A 19,053-nucleotide genomic window follows, 5' to 3' on the forward strand; every position below is an offset into this window, starting at 1 on the left:
GCAAGAGTAGGCCATTCGGCCCCTCGAGCCTGCTCCGCCATTCAATGCGATCATGGCTGATCATCCAAATTCAGTACCCTGTTCCTGCTTTCTCCCCATACCCCTTGATCCCTTTAGCCTTAAGAAATATATCCAACTCCTCCTTGAATATATTTAATGAACTGACCTCCACCGCCTTCTGTGGTAGAGAGTTCCACAGGTTCACCACTCTCTGGGTGAAGAAATTCCTCCTCATTTCTGTCCTAAATGGCCTACCCTTTATCCTTAGACTGTGTCCCCTGGTTCTGGACTCCCCGACCATCAGGAACATCCTTCCTGCATCTAGTCTGTCCAGTCCTGTCAGAATTTTATAAGTTTCAATGCGATCCCCTCTCATTCTTCTAAACTCCAGTGAGTACAAGCCCAATCGACCCAATCTCTCCTCATACGTCATTCCTGCCATCCCAGGTATCAGCCTGGTGAATCTTCGCTGAACTCCTTCCATGGCAAGAACATCCTTCCTCCGATAAGGCGACCAAAACTGCACACAATACTCAAGGTGTGGTCTCACCAAGGCCCTGTACAACTGCAGCAAGACATCCTTGTTCCTGTACTCAAACCCTCTCACTACGAAGGCCAACATACCATTTGCCTTCTGAACCGCCTGCTGCACCTGCATGCTTACCTTCAGCGACTGGTGCACAAGGACACCCAGATCTCGTTGCACTTCCCCTTCTCCCAATCTATTGCCATTTAGATAATAATCTGTCTTCCTGTTTTGCCACCAAAGTGGATAACCTCACATTTATCCACGTTATATTGCATCTGCCATGTTTCTGCCCAATCACCCAACATGTCCAAATCATCCTGGAGTTTCTCGACATCCTCCTCGCAGCACACATGTCCAGCCAGCTTTGTGTCATCTGCAAATTTGGAGATATTACATCTAGTTCCCTTGTCTAGATCATTAATATATATTGTGAATAGCTGGGGTCCAAGGACCGATCCCTGCGGTACCCCACTAGTCACTGCCTGCCACTCGGAAAAAGACCCGTTTATTCCAACTCTTTGCTTTCTATCTGCCAAGCAGTTCTCTATCCAAGTCAATACCTTGCCCCCAATCCCATGTGCCTTAACTTTACACGCTAATCTCTTATGCGGGACCTTATCGAAAGCCTTCTGAAAGTCCAGATACACCACATCCACTGGTTCTCCCTTATCTGTTTTACCAGTTACATCTTCAAAAAATTCCAGTAGACTAGTCCAGCACGATTTACCTTTTGTGAATCCATGTTGACTTTGGCTGATCCTGTCACTGTTTTCCAAGTGCTCTGCTATTACATCTTTTATAATGGACTCTAGCATTTCCCCCACTACCGATGTCAGAATTCCCCGTTTTCTCTCTACCACCTTTTTTGAATAGTTGGGTAACATTAGCTACCCTCCAATCCATGGGTACTGTTCCAGATTCCATCGAATGTTGGAAGATGATCAGCAATGCATCTACTATTTCTAGGGCCACTTCCTTAAGTACCCTAGGATGTAGATTATCAGACCCTGGGGATTTATCGGCCTTCAATCCCATCAATTTCCCTAACACCATTTCCCTACAAATACTGATTTCTTTTAGTTCCTCCCTTTCATCAGACCCTATGTTCCCCGGCATCTCTGGGAGGTTATTTGTGTCCTCCTTTGTGAAGACAGAACCAAAATATGTATTTAGTTGGTCTGCCATTTCTTTATTCCCCATTATAAATTCCCCTGATTCTGACTGCAAGGGACCTACACTTGACTTCTCCAGTCTTTTTCTCTTCATATATCTATAAAAGGTTTTACAGTCAGTTTTTATGTTCCCTGCAAGCTTACTCTCATATTCTATTTTCCCCTTCTTAATTAATCCCTTTGTCCTCCTTTGTTGAATCCTAAACTGCTCCCAATCCTCAGGATTACTGCTTTTTCTGGCCAATTTATATGTCCTCTCCTTGGATCTTATGCTATTCCTAATTTCCCTTGTTAGCCACGGTTGAGTCACCTTTTTTGTTTTATTTTTATGCCAAACAGGGATGAACAAATTCTGTAGCTCATCCATGCGCTCTTTGAATGTTTGCCATTGCTTATCCACTGTCAACCCTTTGAGTGACGTTCCCTAATCAGTCCTACCCAACTCGCGCCTCAGACCATCGTAGTTTCCTTTATTTAAATTTAGGACCCTAGTCTCTGAGTCAACTACTTCATTCTCCATCTTAATGAAGAATTCGATCATATTATGATCGCTCCGACCCAAGGGGCCTCGTACAACAAGATTGCTAATTAATCCTCTCTTGTTACATAATATAAATGACTACGCAATAAAGAACTTAAGTGAACAAGAAGCTGCGTGCGTTAATTAACAAATGGGCTTGTTCTCAAGACAGCCAAAGCAGGCATAATATAGTGCAGTGCATATTTAATCTAAGCATTCCAGTCCCCTTCTGCTTTAATAATAAAACACATGCAAATATATTTCATTCATCTTTCCCCTTTTCCTTCCTTGTAAAATCAGTGCTTACCTTGAGTAAAGTTTCACAAATGGAGGCAGCCGTCTGGTACCTTATTTCAGTGGCATTCTGCATGTACGGCTCCAGACAGTGAGTAATGTCAGACGAGTTGACCTAATCATGTCACCTGCACATTTTGAAGCATGGGTCATTGGGTAGTGATCAGTCGTCTGAATTCTGGATGAATTTTACCCCCTCATGAAACTAGGGCAATGAAGCTAATTGAAGTGACTCTACTCCAGCCTGAGATCAGCTAATAGTACAGATCATGGATCAAATCAGACTTTCCAAGTCTGTATGGCTCAGTAGCACATCACATAGTATGTTTATGTACCAAGCTATTGAGAGAGACCAGTATATTTGTTGGAACAATTTCTGTTTCTATTGCACATATGTAAATAATAGAAATAAAACATTTTTTAAAATATATATATACCTATGAAGTAGATCACGTTCTCACAAACAAATATTTCCGTTATGTTGTGGACTCTAATACAGTGGCCCAGAGTTTGTTGGAGCGGAGTGTCTCGCAGCGTGCGCCATGAGTTGGATTTTTTTCCTCCCACTTCAACTCAAATTATTTTTGCGCTACAAATTGCTGGAAGTGTGAGTTGATAACGGCGCGGCAATCAATGGGACATCTAGGTTCTTGATGGAACGATGGGGCCAGCAGTCTATCTCCTTAACCAAAGAAATGTAAGGATAGAGAAAGAAATTGTGCGAACGATGGAGGAGGAAATAGGGTGAATTAGAGCTAAATTAAATACAGAGAGAAATAGAGAGGGAAAGAAAGATTGGATTAAGAGAGGAAAGAAAAACACAGGAAAAGTAAGATAAAAGATGTAAAAAAAAAAATTTAACTCTCAGAACAATTTACCACCTGCAGCAATGAGACTCCACAGTTTCACTTGTTCCTATTCTGGGTCTCCGAAGTTGAGTAGCATGTCGGGACCATTAATCACCCCACTAACGGGGTCCTTGCGCTGTGAAATAACATCCCTAACTGTCTGTGGTGAGTTTAATTCATATTTATGGTGCAAATGCAGAAATTTCTTGTCACTTGTGGGGAGTTTGACGGCGAGCTCCAGTTTTTAAGAGGCTAAAGGCGGAGTAACGTAAATCGTCTAGTAATTTGTGGCGATTCGCAACTCGTAACGTATCTCTTCGTCACAAATTGCTGGGTTTTTTAGCGACTAACTGTGGGTGCCGTGAACTCGCCATTATTTTCCCAGCAAATTCTGGGCTATTATTTTATATATGCTATGTTGAATTTTGACAATTTACTCCGTACGGGTATGAGAGAGCATGCTTAGTGTTGTGGACAGCTACTCCATAGTGTCGTACAATGTTGAATCGGTTGAGTTGGTAAAGGGAAATATTCACTCTTGTTTTGAGATGTAGTTGGACTGGTTTTAGGAAGGCTGAAGGCAGAGTTCAAGGTTTTCTGATCTGGTTCCAGGAAAGCTTTGGATTGCTTGTGTTTTTTGGTTGTGAAATAGCAGCAGGTTAGGTGGAGATTGGGAGCAGAGAAGGAACAGTCTAGTTTCTAAACTGTAATCCTGGACTCTAGGTAGTTTGGAAGGCCATCTGAATTCTGTCTTTGACTTACTAGCATGTCTTTTCTGTTTCTTTATACTAATATTTTCTGAAATGTTCTCCTTTGGATAGCTGACATTTTCTTGTGTCAAAATAGGAAGTGTCCAGGAGTGTGTCAATATTTACAGGTGATTCCCCACAAAGAAAAATTTGAAAAACACCAACATGGAATTATTCAAGGTCCCATTTGTTACTGAATTGAAGCTGTAATAAAGCTTCTGTTGAAATTTGATGAGGCTGAGAGGTTGTGGGTTCAAGCCAGGGATTTGAACACATAGTAGACTGAGGGAATGATGCATTGTTGGAGGTACCGTCTTTCAGATGTGACATTAATCCAAAGCTCCATCGGCCTCTTCATATGGACATAAAAGACCTGTGGCATTATTCAAAGAAGTGCAGAGGACTCTCGCGGTGTCCTACCAACGTTCATCCCTCAACCAACACCACCAAAACGGATTAACTGGTTATTTGTCTCGTCGTTGTTTGTGGAGCCGTACTGTGAGCAAATTGGCACTTTCGACTATAAAACAACAACTGCGCTTCAAGACTAATTCATTGACTGTGAATGAGCATTGGGACATCCTGAGGATGTGAAAATCACCTTGTAAATGAAAGATCTTTTAATGTTTAATGGCTTGGATGGTGGAGGGATGGCAGAAAGCACTATGCTACTACAAGGAAGTATATCCCACAAAAAAATTACCAAGTGGTCATACTATGGCAATCTACTATGAGCATTTATAATGCAGCTGGGGACCAACCAACCATACAGAAAGGAGCTAATGAAGAATGGGATGTGAGACAGGATCTATTGCAGAGTGCACAATTTAACTAATCTGATGTAGGTATTCTACTTTGACAGTCCCCATTTTTCAGCCAATGTATTGTGGAAAGCTTATTTATTTAGACAAAAGTACAGCATGTTTCCCATTGAAAGAATGGGCTCAATTTTAACTCTGCTGTCAGGTGGGCTTTGAGGCATGTGGGGGGTTAAAATCGCAAAACCTGGGGGTCGGGGACCCCCCCCGCCTGGTTCCCGACACCTAGCCATTTTAACCCAGGCGTGTCTGATGGTCCTGAATCAGTCCCGCCTGCAACAGGCGGGACTGTTCTTTAAGGCCCTTAAACAGCACTACTTGGCCTTTATAATCCCATTTTAACAGGCCTTTGCCTGTTTAACCCTTTTCCCACATAAAACACGCCTGGTGGGGATCACGCCTGTGAAACCTGGCGTGAGCACTATTGGCTTGCTGACTATCAGCTGCAGGTCAACCATTAAAGAGGAGATTTGATCAGTCATCATTTGCAAGTGGCAGGACTTTGTTGTCTCAAGCCTGGGGCAACTTTTACTAAGCTTAACCACGCCTGTGGAAGGTTGGAGCCTCACACACTTCTCCAGTGTGACCTCCTGCGAAACCCCTCTCGCAACCCTCACTCAGCGCTTCCTTAACTGAGGCATCTATCAGAAGCATGGGAGGCCTTTTTTTCCTTCCCTTCTTGGCATTAGAGGACCTCCAGCACCAGGCGCGGCAGCAGCAGGAGCGACAGGCTGCTGCTCACCCACCTGAGGCAGCACAGGCCAGAAGGGGCCAGCGCATGGAAGCCCGTCGGCGCAGGAGATACCCCCCAAACAGGGTCTACAGACACGGGGTCAGCTACCTCAACATGACTGAGCAGCAGTGCCAAAGGCGGCTCCGACTTTTGCGACAGATAGTGACTGACATCTGCGCAATGATATAGCAAGACCTGCTGCCCAGAGGACCAAGTGGACACTCCTTACCGGTGACCACGGAGGCAGCAATCATTTCCACGTAGGTAGCCATCCTTTCCATGGTGATGCGTTCATGCGCCAATGACTCCACAAAGGCTCTGCTCATGTTCGCTATGGACACCTCCATTTGCTCCACACTCGCAGCGACCCTGGAGACAAAACCTGCCAGAGACTCCTGCATCTGTGCATGGAGTTCAATCACCGCTGATCTTACGGATAGACCCAGAGGCAGAGGGTTGACATGCAGCTGAGCCGAGCTGGCAGAGTCCTGCACCCTCCGACGAGGACTCTCCACTGCTGTCCCTGTCTCCACAATCTGCTGATGCTCACTTGTGAGCTGTGATACACCAGGTGACAACTCTACTCTATGTCCCGAAGGTCCCATCGATGTGAGTTTCTGCGCTGGTGCTGGGTGCGCTTATTGCTGATGACGCTGCGCCCTCAGAGGTTGCAGATTCCTCTGAGGAGTCTGGCTGCTCAGGCTCTTCCTCCTGCACAGTGGGGATGGGGGCTCTCGATGGTCCTGTGGGGGAGTCAAGGAAAAAGTTAGAGATGTGATGCCAAGGTTACATGCACATTGCATTTTGCAGATGATCATAAGTCCATATGATGTAGCTTCAGAATCACTATCAGCGACTCATGCAATGCCAATGAGAGAGATGGAAAACTATTCTGTCACCAGCTTGTGGGGATGCACCTGTCTGTCCTTCCCCAACTTCCGTATCTCTGTCAGCCCTGACAATCTCCAGGACGGCTTCCTCCCAGGGGGTGAGCTGGGCTAAAGAGGGTGGCCCTCCTCCTGTCCTGGCTCGCTCTCTCCTGTTGTGAGCTCTCTTTTCCTGCAATGAGGGAGACAAGTGGAGGTTGAGTGAGAATGAAGGAGTGAGTGCAGAGATTGCATAGCATAGATACTTAGAAGGAGACAAAGATGGAGTGAGGTTGCAAGATCAAGGGCCCTCCCTGTGTGTTGTCAGTTGTGTTCAAAGCATCAGAGTGTGAGCGCTGCATGGTGGAATAGTTAGGTGAATGTGAGCATAGAGAGAGAGGGAATGGCTAAGGGTGCATGGATGTGAGTGCCTAGTGGGATGTGGAGGAAGAGATTGCTAAAGCTGAGTGCTGGTGAGGAAAGGCAATGGGGATCAGATTGAGGGTGATGGAAACTTCATACTTACTTTTCCAGTGCGATGAAGGTCATGGAAACTTTTCCTGCACTGCATCCAGGTGCGCCGTGTGAGCCCCAAGGAGTGGACTTCCCCAGCCACCTGTAACCACACAGCCTTGGTCTGACTGGGAGGCCGCTTCCTCCCTGAAGAAGGGAACAGGACCTCCCTGTGGGCCCTAGCACCATCCAGCAATGCCTGGAGTGAAGCCTCATCAAATTTTGGGGCAGCTCTTGCCCTCCCGCTGGCCATTGCTCCTGCAGGCTCCTGTGCCATCTTAATGGTAAAGTTTGGAAGCCTGCAGAAGATGCAAGGCTTGCTGTGGACCTTAAAAGCAGTAGCAATGATGACGTCATATTCTGCGACTTTCTGACTGGAAATACTCAATTGCCAAGGATTCCCACACGTTGGAAATCAATTGGCCAATTGAGTTAAAATTGCATCAATCTCACAGACCCATTTAGATTCGTGTGGGAATCACTAAATTCGGGGAACCCGACAATTCCCCGCACCCGAGTTAAAATTGACCCCAATGAGTCCACATTATTCTAATGGTTAGTTCTTTGGCTTCAGTTAAGAGGTAAGCATGAGGGCACTTATAACACAGTAGGCAGAAGATCAAATTGTAGTCCTAATATTAGATGATCATCAGACAGAATTTGACTTATGTAATCAGGTGCCAAAATAAATGTTATATTGGTGATTCCCACAAGGTTTTAAAAGCGGAGCCAGTTCTTCCATGGGTTCAACAGAATGTCATTGAAACCCACAGTTCCCCTGTGAGTGAGATGTATTTAACTGGGCAGCTAATGAGTATTTCCTAAAAAAAAAAATATAAAGGAGCTGTAGATTGTTTCAACACACTAACATGTAAGACTGTGACGTACATGCTTAACCAGGAAGCATTACCCTTTGTGAGATATAATTTACCTGAATACTTAATTATCCGTAATTAATCTTCTGTGACATTGCTCATGGATGAGAAGAAAAAAAACTTGTGCTTTGGTGCCTCTAACTGCATTTCTGCTTGTTTCGTACTTCAATTCTTTGTGCCTCCTTTCTCTCCTTGTTTGTCTTCATCTTTCACTGTATGGCTCTTTTTCTCATTGGCTTCAATCATAGACTCTTTCTCCCTCTTTATGTAAGCCCCTCCCCCCTCTTCTGTGAATGTCTCTTTCAACCGCTCCCACAATTTCTGTCCTTTTACACATGGAAGTTACAACACGGAAACGGACCATTCGGCCTGTGTCTGGGTTTGCACACCACACATACAAATAGTTCGAATCATATTTACCCATTCTGTTCCCATTACCCTTCAACCCCTTTTCCTTCATCCACCTATCCAATCTAATTTTGAATGTTTACTTAGTTTCTCCCTCAACCACTAATCCTGGAATGAATTCCACAGCCTCAACTGTCTGTGTAAAGAGGATTTGTGGGCTGTATTTGACTCCAGTTCAGCTCTCGGACTATTCTGCACTGTTGGCCCGCATTTAAATAGATAAAACCACAGAGCAACTGAGGATGTGACCAGCCTTAAAGGGGCAGGTCTTCATCAGGTCTACATTGGGAAAGAGTATTTTAAACAGAAACTATTCCCACCAGACTCTCCTTCCCCCTTAAGAGGTCAAACATCAGCAATTCTATTTTAAGCTCTTTGCCTCTGTTTTTTCTGGTCAGTTTGCCCACTAATCTTACTGTGGGTGAGCAAAATGGGCTATGTTCACACAAAAATGGACAGAAACCTAGAATAGACTCCTCTGCACAAAGTGAAATGCCATAATCCAACTGGCAATGAAAATGAAATTGGACTTAAGTCAAAGTAAACAAATGGACCTAATAAACAGACGGATCACAGAACACCAATAAAAATCTCCAGAATTTCAAAAATTCAGTATGACTTAATTCAGTCACTATAAATTAATGGCTCTGCTTACATCTCAGCAACATGCTGCTAAAATGTGCATGAAAGTCAGTTAGTATGATTTCCGTGACTATTCTCTTCCCCTCTACTCCAGTGAAGTCACATAACCCCACTGATGCACTATCAACAACACCAAAGACTACGAGTTGAACTTATACGAAGTAGGCTTTTATTGACTAAGAACTGGAGCATGCCTCTGCTAGTGGATCCATCCTAAGAGCTCCCGGGGGAAGGGTGGTGAGTCACCTTTATACCCGGGCTTAGGGGTGGAGCCAGGGGCGGAGACATGCCCGGACCTGTACAGAGTTAACAGTGGTTTATCACATTCACCCCTCGTTTAAAAAAGAGTCCGGCGGGGTGAAGTGTTTCAAAAGTTCGTATACGAAAGTCTCTCCGGGGGTCTTGTCTGCCGTAATGATCTTCGCGGTGCCGGTTGTGGCGGTTCTTTGCCCGCGGCCGCTTCTCGCGTGGGACGGAGCACTGGCGTGTCGTCCTCTCGGGGTAGGGATGGCACCGGCATGTCGTCAGTTCGTGGTAGACACCCCGGTGGTGCGTCGTGGGTAGTGGTGGTGGGTGGAGGTAGTGGATGGCGATCGATGGTGTTTCGGGTGGTACCTGAGGGTGCGAGGTCTCGAATTGAGACTGTGTCCTCCCGCCCGTCAGGATACGCCACGTAGGCGTACTGTGGGTTCCGTCTTATGGCTCCTCACGTGTTTCCTGAGCAGGACGGGTCCCGAAGACGTCAGCCATGGCGGCAGTGATGTCCCCGAGGTGGATTTCCTGGGGAAGACGGACATCTTCTTGTGAGGGGTGGCATTTGTGGCAGTACGTAGCAGTGATCGTATGGAGTGGAGCGCATCGGGGAGGACATCTTGCCAGCCGGAGATTGGGAGGCCCTTGGATTTTAGGGCGAGCATGGCAGTCTTCCACACCGTTGCGTTCTCCCTCTCTACCTGTCCGTTACCCCGGGGGTTGTAGCTGGTAGTCCTGCTCGTGGCTATGCCCTTCTCGAGCAGGTACTGGCGCAGCTCGTCGCTCATGAACGACGAGCCCCTGTCGCTGTGGATGTAATTGGGGAAGCCAAATATGGCGAACAGGTCGTTGAGGCACCTGATGACTGTGGCGCTGGTCATGTCCGGGCAGGGGATGGCGAAGGGGAAACTGGAGTACTCGTCAATAATATTGAGGAAGTACGTGTTGCGGTCAGAGGAGGGAAGGGGCCCCTTGAAATCGACGCTGAGACGTTCGAAGGGGCGGGTGGCTTTAATCAGGTGTGCCCTGTCTGGCCTATAAAAATGCGGTTTGCATTCGGCGCAGACCTGGCAGTTCCTGGTCATGGTCCTGACCTCCTCGATGGAGTAAGGCAGGTTGCGAGCTTTAATAAAATGGAAGAACCTGGTGACCCCCGGGTGGCAGAGATCATTGTGGAGGGTCCGTAGCCTATCGACTTGTGCGTTGGCACATGTCCCACGGGATAGGGCGTCTGGGGGCTCATTAAGTTTCCCGGGCCGGTATAAGATATCGTAGTTGTAGGTGGATAACTCGATCCTCCACCGCAATATCTTATCATTTTTGATTTTCCCCCTTTGTCTGTTGTTAAACATAAATGCCACTGACCGTTGGTCAGTGAGCAGGGTGAAACGTTTACCGGCCAGGTAATGCCTCCAGTGCCATACAGCCTCCACTATCGCCTGGGCCTCCTTCTCGACTGAGGAGTGTCGAATTTCGGGGCCCTGGAGGGTCCGTGAAAAGAAGGCCACGGGTCTCCCCGCCTGGTTAAGGGTTGCGGCTAGGGCGAAGTCGGATGCATCGCTCTCCACTTGGAAAGGGATGGACTCATCCACTGCGTGCATTGTGGCCTTCGCAATGTCCTCTTTTATGAGGGTGAAGGCCGCACGGGCCTCTGCCGTCAGGGGGAAGGAGATTGACTTGATGAGGGGCCGGGCTTTGTCCGCATAGTTGGGCACCCACTGGGCGTAGTAAGAGAAGAACCCTAGGCATCTCTTCAGGGCTTTTAGGCAGTGGGGAAGGGGTAGTTCCAGGAGGGGGCGCATTCGGTCGGGGTCGGGGCCGATGACTCCGTTTTCCACCACGCAGCCAAGAATAGCGAGGCGCGTGGTGCGGAACATACATTTTTCTCTGTTGTATGTCAGATTCAGCCGTTGGGCCGTACGGAGGAATTTTTCTAGGTTGGCGTCGTGGTCATGCCGATCATGGCCGCAGATGGTGACGTTGTCTAGATAGGGGAAGGTGGCCTGCAGCGCGTTCTGGTCAACCATCCGGTCCATCTCCCTTTGGAAGACCGAGACCCCGTTGGTGACGCCGAAGGGGACTCGGAGGAAGTGGTAGAGGCGACCGTCGGCCTCGAAGGCCGTGTACTGGCGGTCCTCAGGCCTGATGGGGAGCTGGTGGTATGCCGACTTCAGATCAATCGTCGAGAATACCCGGTATTGTGCTATCTGGTTGACCATGTCAGATATGCGGGGAAGTGGGTATGCGTCTAATTGCGTATATCGATTGATCGTCTGGCTGTAATCAATAACCAGGCGCTGTTTTTTGCCGGTCTTCACTACCACCACTTGGGCTCGCCATGGGCTGGTGCTGCCCTCGATAATCCCTTCCCTCAGGAGTCTTTCTACTTCTAATTTAATAAAGCTCCTATCCCCGGCACTGTACCGCCTGCTTTTAGTAGCAATTGGCTTGCAGTCTTTGGCGAGGTTAGCGAACAACGGGGGGGGGTTTGACCTTCAGGGTGGACAGGCTGCATACTTTGCGCGGCGCCGTGTTTAAATTCTGCCGGCTGCAGACTGTAAGTGGGGGCAGGGGCCCGCCATATGCCATCGTGACGCTCTCCAGATGGCACTGGAAGTCTAATCCTAGCAGTACGGGAGCGCAGAGCTGTGGCAGGACGAGGAATTTAAAATCTCTGTACTCCACGCCGTTCACTGTCAGAGTCGCTACACAGTAGCCGCCGGCGTCCGCCGTATGGGACTTTGAGGCCATAAAGACCTGGTGGCGTGTGGGCATAACCGATAGGGAGTAGCGTCGCACCGTGTCGGGGTGGATGAAGCTCTCCGTGCTTCCGCAGTCGAAAAGGCAATTTGTGGCATGGCCATTTACCTTTACGTTCATCATGGACCTGGCTAGTTGATGGGGCCTAGATTGGTCCAGGGTGATGGAGGCCATCGTCGAGGTCGGTGGGTCGCTGTAGTATTCGCCCGCGCCGGGGGCCTGGTCTCGAAATGGTGTCCAAGATGGCGGCTCCCCCGCGGCTGGTGGTGCCCAAAATGGCGGCCCGCACGGCTCACACGTGGTTGGTGGGGTCCAAAATGGCGGCCTGCACGGTTCACACGCGGCGCTGCTGGAATTGGGGGTCGATTTCGCCCTGCACAGTCTCGCGTAGTGGCCTTTCTTGCCGCATTTGGAGCAGGTCGCGTCCTTTGCTGGGCATTGCTGTCTGGGGTGCTTGGCCTGGCCGCAGAAGTAGCATTTCTGGCCTCTGGTCATTGCAGCTGTAGTTGGGCTGCTGGCGGCTTGTGGCCTTACCGGGTCCCAAGATGGCTGCTCCCGTGACATCCACGTGGCCATCCGGTCAGGGGGGTAGGCGTCCATGTTCTGGAGGGCCACGTCTAACGAGTTAGCGAGGGCCACCGTCTTCTGCAGGTCGAGCCCCCTCTGTTCCAGCAGCCTCTGCCGAGTATAGTTGGACCTGATGCTGGCTACGTAGGCGTCTCGGATCAGGTCTTCCGTGCATTCCTTGGCCGTCACCGCTTTGCAATTACAGGCCCGGCCGAGGACTCTCAGTGCCAATAAATATTCGGCGCCCGATTCCCCGGGGCGCTGTTTTCGGGTAGCCAGGAGGTGTCTGGCATAGACCTCGTTAACAGGCCTCACGTATTGTTCCTTTAGCGTCGCGATGGCGGCCGCGTAAGTTGTGGCGTCTCGGATGATCGAGTAGACTCGGTGGCTCACCCGTGAGTTCAAGACAAGCCGTTTCACGTCATCTGTAGTGACGGTAGTGCTGGAGGCCTCCAGGAAGGCTTCGAAACAGCTCAGCCAGTGTTCAAAGTTATTGGCTGCATCTGCTGCTTGAGGATCCAGGTCTAAGCGTTCCGGCTTCAAGATTTGCTCCATGTCGAAAATTTAGTCAATAAAATTGATGCACTATCAACAACACCAAAGACTACGAGTTGAACTTATACGAAGTAGGCTTTTATTGACTAAGAACTGGAGCATGCCTCTGCTAGTGGATCCATCCTAAGAGCTCCCGGGGGAAGGGTGGTGAGTCACCTTTATACCCGGGCTTAGGGGTGGAGCCAGGGGCGGAGACATGCCCGGACTTGTACAGAGTTAACAGTGGTTTACCACACCCACCAACCTAACATTTTTACACTGGTCATTATATGCTTGCATAGAAAACCTAGAAATTTATATTATATCCTCCCTCGGGTTTCTTCCCTTGCAAAGCGATTTTGTCAAAGATAACGGGGCCCCAACAGCAGCATTGGTCAGCTGTTGTTTCTTTCTTCCAGCTCTGCAATACTTTAATGGTAACTTTCCCTCGCAACTTCACTACAGTGCTCACTGCTGATTTTAAAATAAGGCACAACCAAGCGAGATACAGACCAATGTAAATTAAAATTGGCTGAAGTGGGAATGGGGAGGAAAAATTATCATTTAAATATCACCACACTGGAGAACTGGAACAACATATAAATGTACTGACTGAATTGAACAGAAAATAATATTTGTGGATGCCTATCAATATGAAGAGAAGAATTTCAATCTTAGCTTGGCAGTGTTGGCCCTCATTTTATTTGCAGAATTTTAGGGGGCTTCTTTATACACAAGTATATATGGTAAATATCTATATTTACAGTGCCACTTAAGCCTTTAAGTTCACATTGCAACTCATTCCTTTGAAAGCACAGCCAAAAAAGCATCACAGTGAAGGCATGTATAAAATTCAATTTATTCAGTAGTGCTTCTCTCCTGTACAAGTTAGACCTTCTCTACAAAGCATTTTCTCTACTTGTGTGCAGTAAACTGTTATGAAACCAATATTATAAGCATTAACACATGATAATCATTTATTAAAGATTAGCTTATAAGGTACTTCAGACACACTAGACACTTCCTCCTGAAAATGGTGTGGCCATAGTTATTCTGTTTTTGGCAAGCACTGTTAAGCCTGTGTTAGTGACCTGTTTTTGTGGAGCCCTCATTTGAAGTATCTTAATAGTGCTTGTACGAAGTTTAAAAATAAAATTGCCCTGGTGCTGTGGTCTCTTGTCTCTGTCTCTCTTTCTCTCTGTCATCATGGCCAAGGAATGGCTAAGCAGCCAATTAGAGGCATAAGTCACGTAGTCCTACAAACCACCCCAATCACCAGAAGAGAGATTCCCACAGAGTAAACAATTTTGAAGAAGTCAGTATTCAAGCCGACAAGAAAACTTACTCAACATTTTCAATACTGATAGAAACGCAGAGAAGATTATGCCAATTATCTATGTTCTACTGTTGAAAACATTACTGACTTTGAGATTCTAAGATTATAACGCTATTAGTAGGTGCATGTTGCTGTGCTTATCTACTTGGAAAATATATTTTTTAATGTATTTTCTTCTTAGTCATATGACAATGGACTTGCCCAGGGAGCCGGACTGGAATCGCATGGTAAGCATCATTTGTATAGTAGAAAAAATATTTTTATAAGTATGTTTGTTTTCCTATTGTGTTGCTAAATAACATCAATCTCATGAAGTAAACAGAATTAATACATATTTCTTCCTTCATTGATGTAATTGGAGTGATTTAAAAACAGTTGCATTTGTGTGCTATATTGGCATACCAATCCCTGTGACAACAAAATGTAGCTCTTATGTCCCCAATACTCCACATGGCTAGGGCTGACTGGAAGTATGCATTAATTAAAAGTAAGTACAGGACAGGAAGCAATATATCTGAGGCTAAATTGACCCCGGTTGCTCCCATTGTCCATTTCCAGAGTTGGCACGAAGGATCTTTGGCTGAGCCTTGCTTGATTTCGTATCTAACAAGAAGCATTGCATTTTGGGAAGCATTGAAGCTGCAGAGACCGTTCTCTCTAGATGTGCTTCTTGATGGCTTATGGAACAACCTTTCCAAGCCTAGATCTCAATTTACAAGTCCTATCATTATAGTTCCATGGTGAAAGCCAAAAAAGACTATATTTAACAGTCCATCTGTATAATTTACAATGGCTAGGTCACAGTGCATGATCTAAGGAATGATACTTGGCTGCTAAGGAAACCTAGAGTAAGATTTTATGCAGTTGCAGATTAGTCATGTAAGTTGCCCTTCTAAAGGGGACGTGAGGAATGTCCTTTAAAAGTTAATGTGCACTATCTGTGCACTAATGTGCTGCCTCTTGGTGATAAAACCCGAAAACACAGGGTCAGTTTCTAGATGTATGCTGATGGCACCCAGTTCTACCTCGCCACCACTTCTCTCGACCCCTCCACGGTCTCTCAATTGTCAGATTGCTTGTCCGACATCCATTTCTGGATGAGCAGAAATTTTCTCCAATTAAATATTGGGAAGACCGAAGCCATTGTTTTTGTTCCCCTCCACAAACTCAGTTTCCTAGCCACCAACTCCATCCCTCTCCCTAGCATCTGAAGAGGCTGAACCACACTGTTCGCAACCTTGGTATCATATTTAACCCTGAAATGAGCTACCGACCACATATCCATGGCATAACTAAGACCGCCTATTTCCACCTCTGTAACATCTTGCCTCAGCTCATCTGCTGGGGAAACCCTCATCCATGTCTTTGTTACCTCTAGACTTGACTATTCCAACACACTCCTGACTGGCCTCCCATGTTCTACCCTACGTAAACTTTAGATCATCCAAAACTCGGCTGCCTGTGTCCTAACTCGCACCAAGTCCTGTTCACCCATCACCCCTGTGCTCGCTGACCTACATTGGCTCCCGGTTAAGCAATGCCTGAATTTCAAAATTCTCATCCTTGTTTTCAAATCCCTCCATTACTTCGACCCTCCCTTTCTCTTTAATCCCCTTCAGCCCCACAACCCCCCGAGATATCTGCGTGCCTCTAATTCTGCCCTCTTAAGCATCCCTGATTATAATTGCTCAACCACTGGTGGCCGTGCTTTCAGCTGCCTAGGCCCTAAGCTCTGGAATTCCCTCCCTAAACCTCTGCTTCTCTACTTCTCTTTCCTCCTTTAAGACGCTCCTTAAAACCTACCTCTGACCAAGTTTTTGGTCATCTGCCCTAATTTCCACTTATGTGGCTCGATGTCAATTTTTTTGTCTTATACTCCCGTGCCTTGGGGCGTTTTACTACGTTAAAGGCGCTATATAAATACAAGTTGTTGTCTTTTTGCTACTTCCTGTTCTATAGGACCTGCTGGTAATGTCCTTTTGACACACAACTTGGCCTGCTGTACCAAACTTTGGGGAAAAACTCAGCTGGCAGTTGGGCTTGAAGAATCATTTGTAGGTAGTGCAATGCTTTGGTTAACTAATCATCTGTGGCATCAAATGAAAGGAAGTTGGCTCACCCCCTTGATTTCCCTGGAATTTCTAATCTTGGCTGAGTAATGGGATGATTTAGGAAAAAAGAGGGGTGTTGAGAGGAGATTTGGTTGAATCCTTGTAGACAGGAAGGAAAGATTGGTGGCAGAACCTCGGAGTCATGCTTGTGGTTTCAGAGCATAACCGGTAATGAAGAACTTAGTGATGGAATAATAAGTATTGCGGGACAGAAGTACAGAGTAAGCAATTGCTTTCCACGTTTTGTCCTACACAAGTGAAAAGTTGAATATTGGAGCACTATGCTTGATCCAGCAGAAAGGTGGTCATGATTCTCTTTATTTGAACCCTTTGGGCTTAGTGGGGCTATATACTGTGTCAGAATAAAATTCCAAGGAAATAATTCTTTCAGAGTATGCTGCAAATGGAGAGATTTTATTTTGGTTCAGTAAATTTCCTAAATTTACATACAAAGTGCATTAAAAAATTTTATAACAAAAATCATTTTACAGAGGTTGTGTGATAATGCACATGGTATCTTAAAGGCTGCAAAGTGCATTCATACTTAAAGGACTTAAAATGTAATCTATCCTGACTGGTGTAAACTTTGTACACATTTGTGTCTACTTGTAAATTTATGCTAATTTTATGGGGGGTTTTCCTTGGTGATTTCTAAATCAATTTTATGTGAGCCAAATTAATTATTTTTCTAGATACCTTATATGTCCAGTGTATGAAATAAACCTTGATTCTATATCGGATTTGTGTTCATACTGAATTAAAGCAAAGATGAAGATGGCCAAGTTGATGTAGCTTTATATCCTTGAAATTAAAATTTGTTTTCTTCCTCATTCTCTCTCCCTTCCCAAAAAAAATTGACAACTATGACTAGTTTATAATTAGCTCTACTTTATCTGACCTTAATCATGTTTGTGAAATAAATTGACAGAACTGTCTCCATTAGTTATTGTGCATTTTTAAACGAGCAACACCTTGCCGTGATGCTGTGTGTCCTCGTGTTGATTATTAACAGGTGGATCCACATTTTGTGCCATTGCCTCACTCTGTCTGATGGGGAAACTGAAAGAAGTCTTCTCTGAGAAAGAACTAAATAGAATAAGACGGTGGTGTATAATGAGACAGCAGAATGGTTTCCATGGACGACCCAATAAACCTGTAGATACATGCTACTCATTCTGGGTTGGTGCAACCCTAAAGGTAATTCAAAACCTATAATTTTGCTTGTGCTGAAATATTTTCTATAAGATCTTCTGGTTTTGTTTATATTGTATTACTAGACACCTACCATTTATGGTAGACACACTGGCTCTGAGAATCCAGCCTGGATCAAGGGTAGAGTGTGGGTAGATCAGCCACCTGTGGCTGGATTTGAGTTGGAACCTAGTTCTGTGAGAATTCTGCCCCGATTCTTGATTGCAACCTTTTCCCAGCAGGGGAAGACCTATCTGTACCCTGCCAACTCACAGGGGCATGTCTGGGGAATTTTCTGGGCCTCCCCAGAAAATACTGCCCTCCTTGGGCTCAGCAAAGCTCACCCCACTTGAAATCAGGCCTGTAAAAAGGCCTCATACCTTTACTGGGGAAAGGTGAAATTAATCCTGGAAGAGTTCAGTTATCTTTCCCAGTGGCCAGCTTGTTCCTTTTGGATCAGAAGACTGGAAGAGATCAATTCTCTTTATGGCCATGTGGGACTTCCTCTCTGCCATCAGAGTAGTTCAGGGCGGGTGGCTGCTAATGCGCTCTTGCAGATGCGGGCTGCCCACCCTGGGTCTGTTACTGATGAGATAGAAATAGGAGTATCATTCACAGAAAAACTCATCTCCATGTGAAAATGTTAGATTGTATTTAATTTGTAAAGTAGCCAAATGTAATGAGAAGTATATACAGATATAGATTCTAAAGTAAAAGCACCCAGTTTCAATAATTTTTTTTGTTTTGTAAAAAGTTATATTTTTGTGTACTTGTAGTTTTCATTTTCAGCGATAATTTCATATTACTCTTTCCCTCTTCGAGCTACACATTTTGCTAGTATGATTGGGAGAAGCAAAGAGCACTAAAGTAAGAAATAGTAAGGTATTAGAGGGGTCAACTAAGAGAATACAGCATGGTCTAAGATGGGTTTACAGTGTATGTATATGAATGCAAGAAGCGAACTTAAAAAAGGTTGGTGAGCTGCAAGCACAAATAGCCACATGGGAATATGATGTTTCGGCAATAATGAGACCTGGCTTAAAAAAGGGCAGGATTGGGTATTATATTCCTGGTTGTAAAGTGTTCAGGAAAGATAGGAGGTGGTGTGGCAGTATTGGTCAAGGAGAATGTTACAGTGCTGGAGAGGGAGGATGTCCTGGAGGGGTCAAGGACAGAATCTATATGGCTAGAGTTAAGAAATAAGAGGTGCCATTACACTACTAGGTGTATTCTATAGACGGAAAGGTATGGAGGAGCAAATTTGCAGGGTAATTACAGAGAGGTGCAAGAACTATAGAGTAGTAATAATGGGGGTCTTCAACTATCCTAATATGG

The 19,053-nt window shown here is 45.9% G+C and overlaps 1 protein-coding gene across 1 annotated transcript in view; it reads left to right on the forward strand.

The window, feature by feature from the left end:
* Positions 1-17,854, forward strand: part of pggt1b (protein geranylgeranyltransferase type I, beta subunit) — a 107,547-nt gene extending 89,693 nt beyond the window's left edge. Inside the window, exons 6-7 of the mRNA XM_085987084.1 lie at positions 14,598-14,643; positions 17,540-17,854. Of these exons, the coding sequence (XP_085843210.1) occupies positions 14,598-14,643; positions 17,540-17,742 (249 nt within the window). The 3' untranslated portion in view covers positions 17,743-17,854. The remainder of the gene's footprint in view (positions 1-14,597; positions 14,644-17,539) is intronic.
* Positions 17,855-19,053: the final 1,199 nt, after the last annotated feature.

This window comes from Somniosus microcephalus, chromosome 1 (genome assembly GCF_052327205.1).
Source record: "Somniosus microcephalus isolate GS21.2 chromosome 1, FLI_Smic_1.0, whole genome shotgun sequence".
In the NCBI taxonomy this organism is placed as follows: Eukaryota; Metazoa; Chordata; class Chondrichthyes; order Squaliformes; family Somniosidae; genus Somniosus; species Somniosus microcephalus.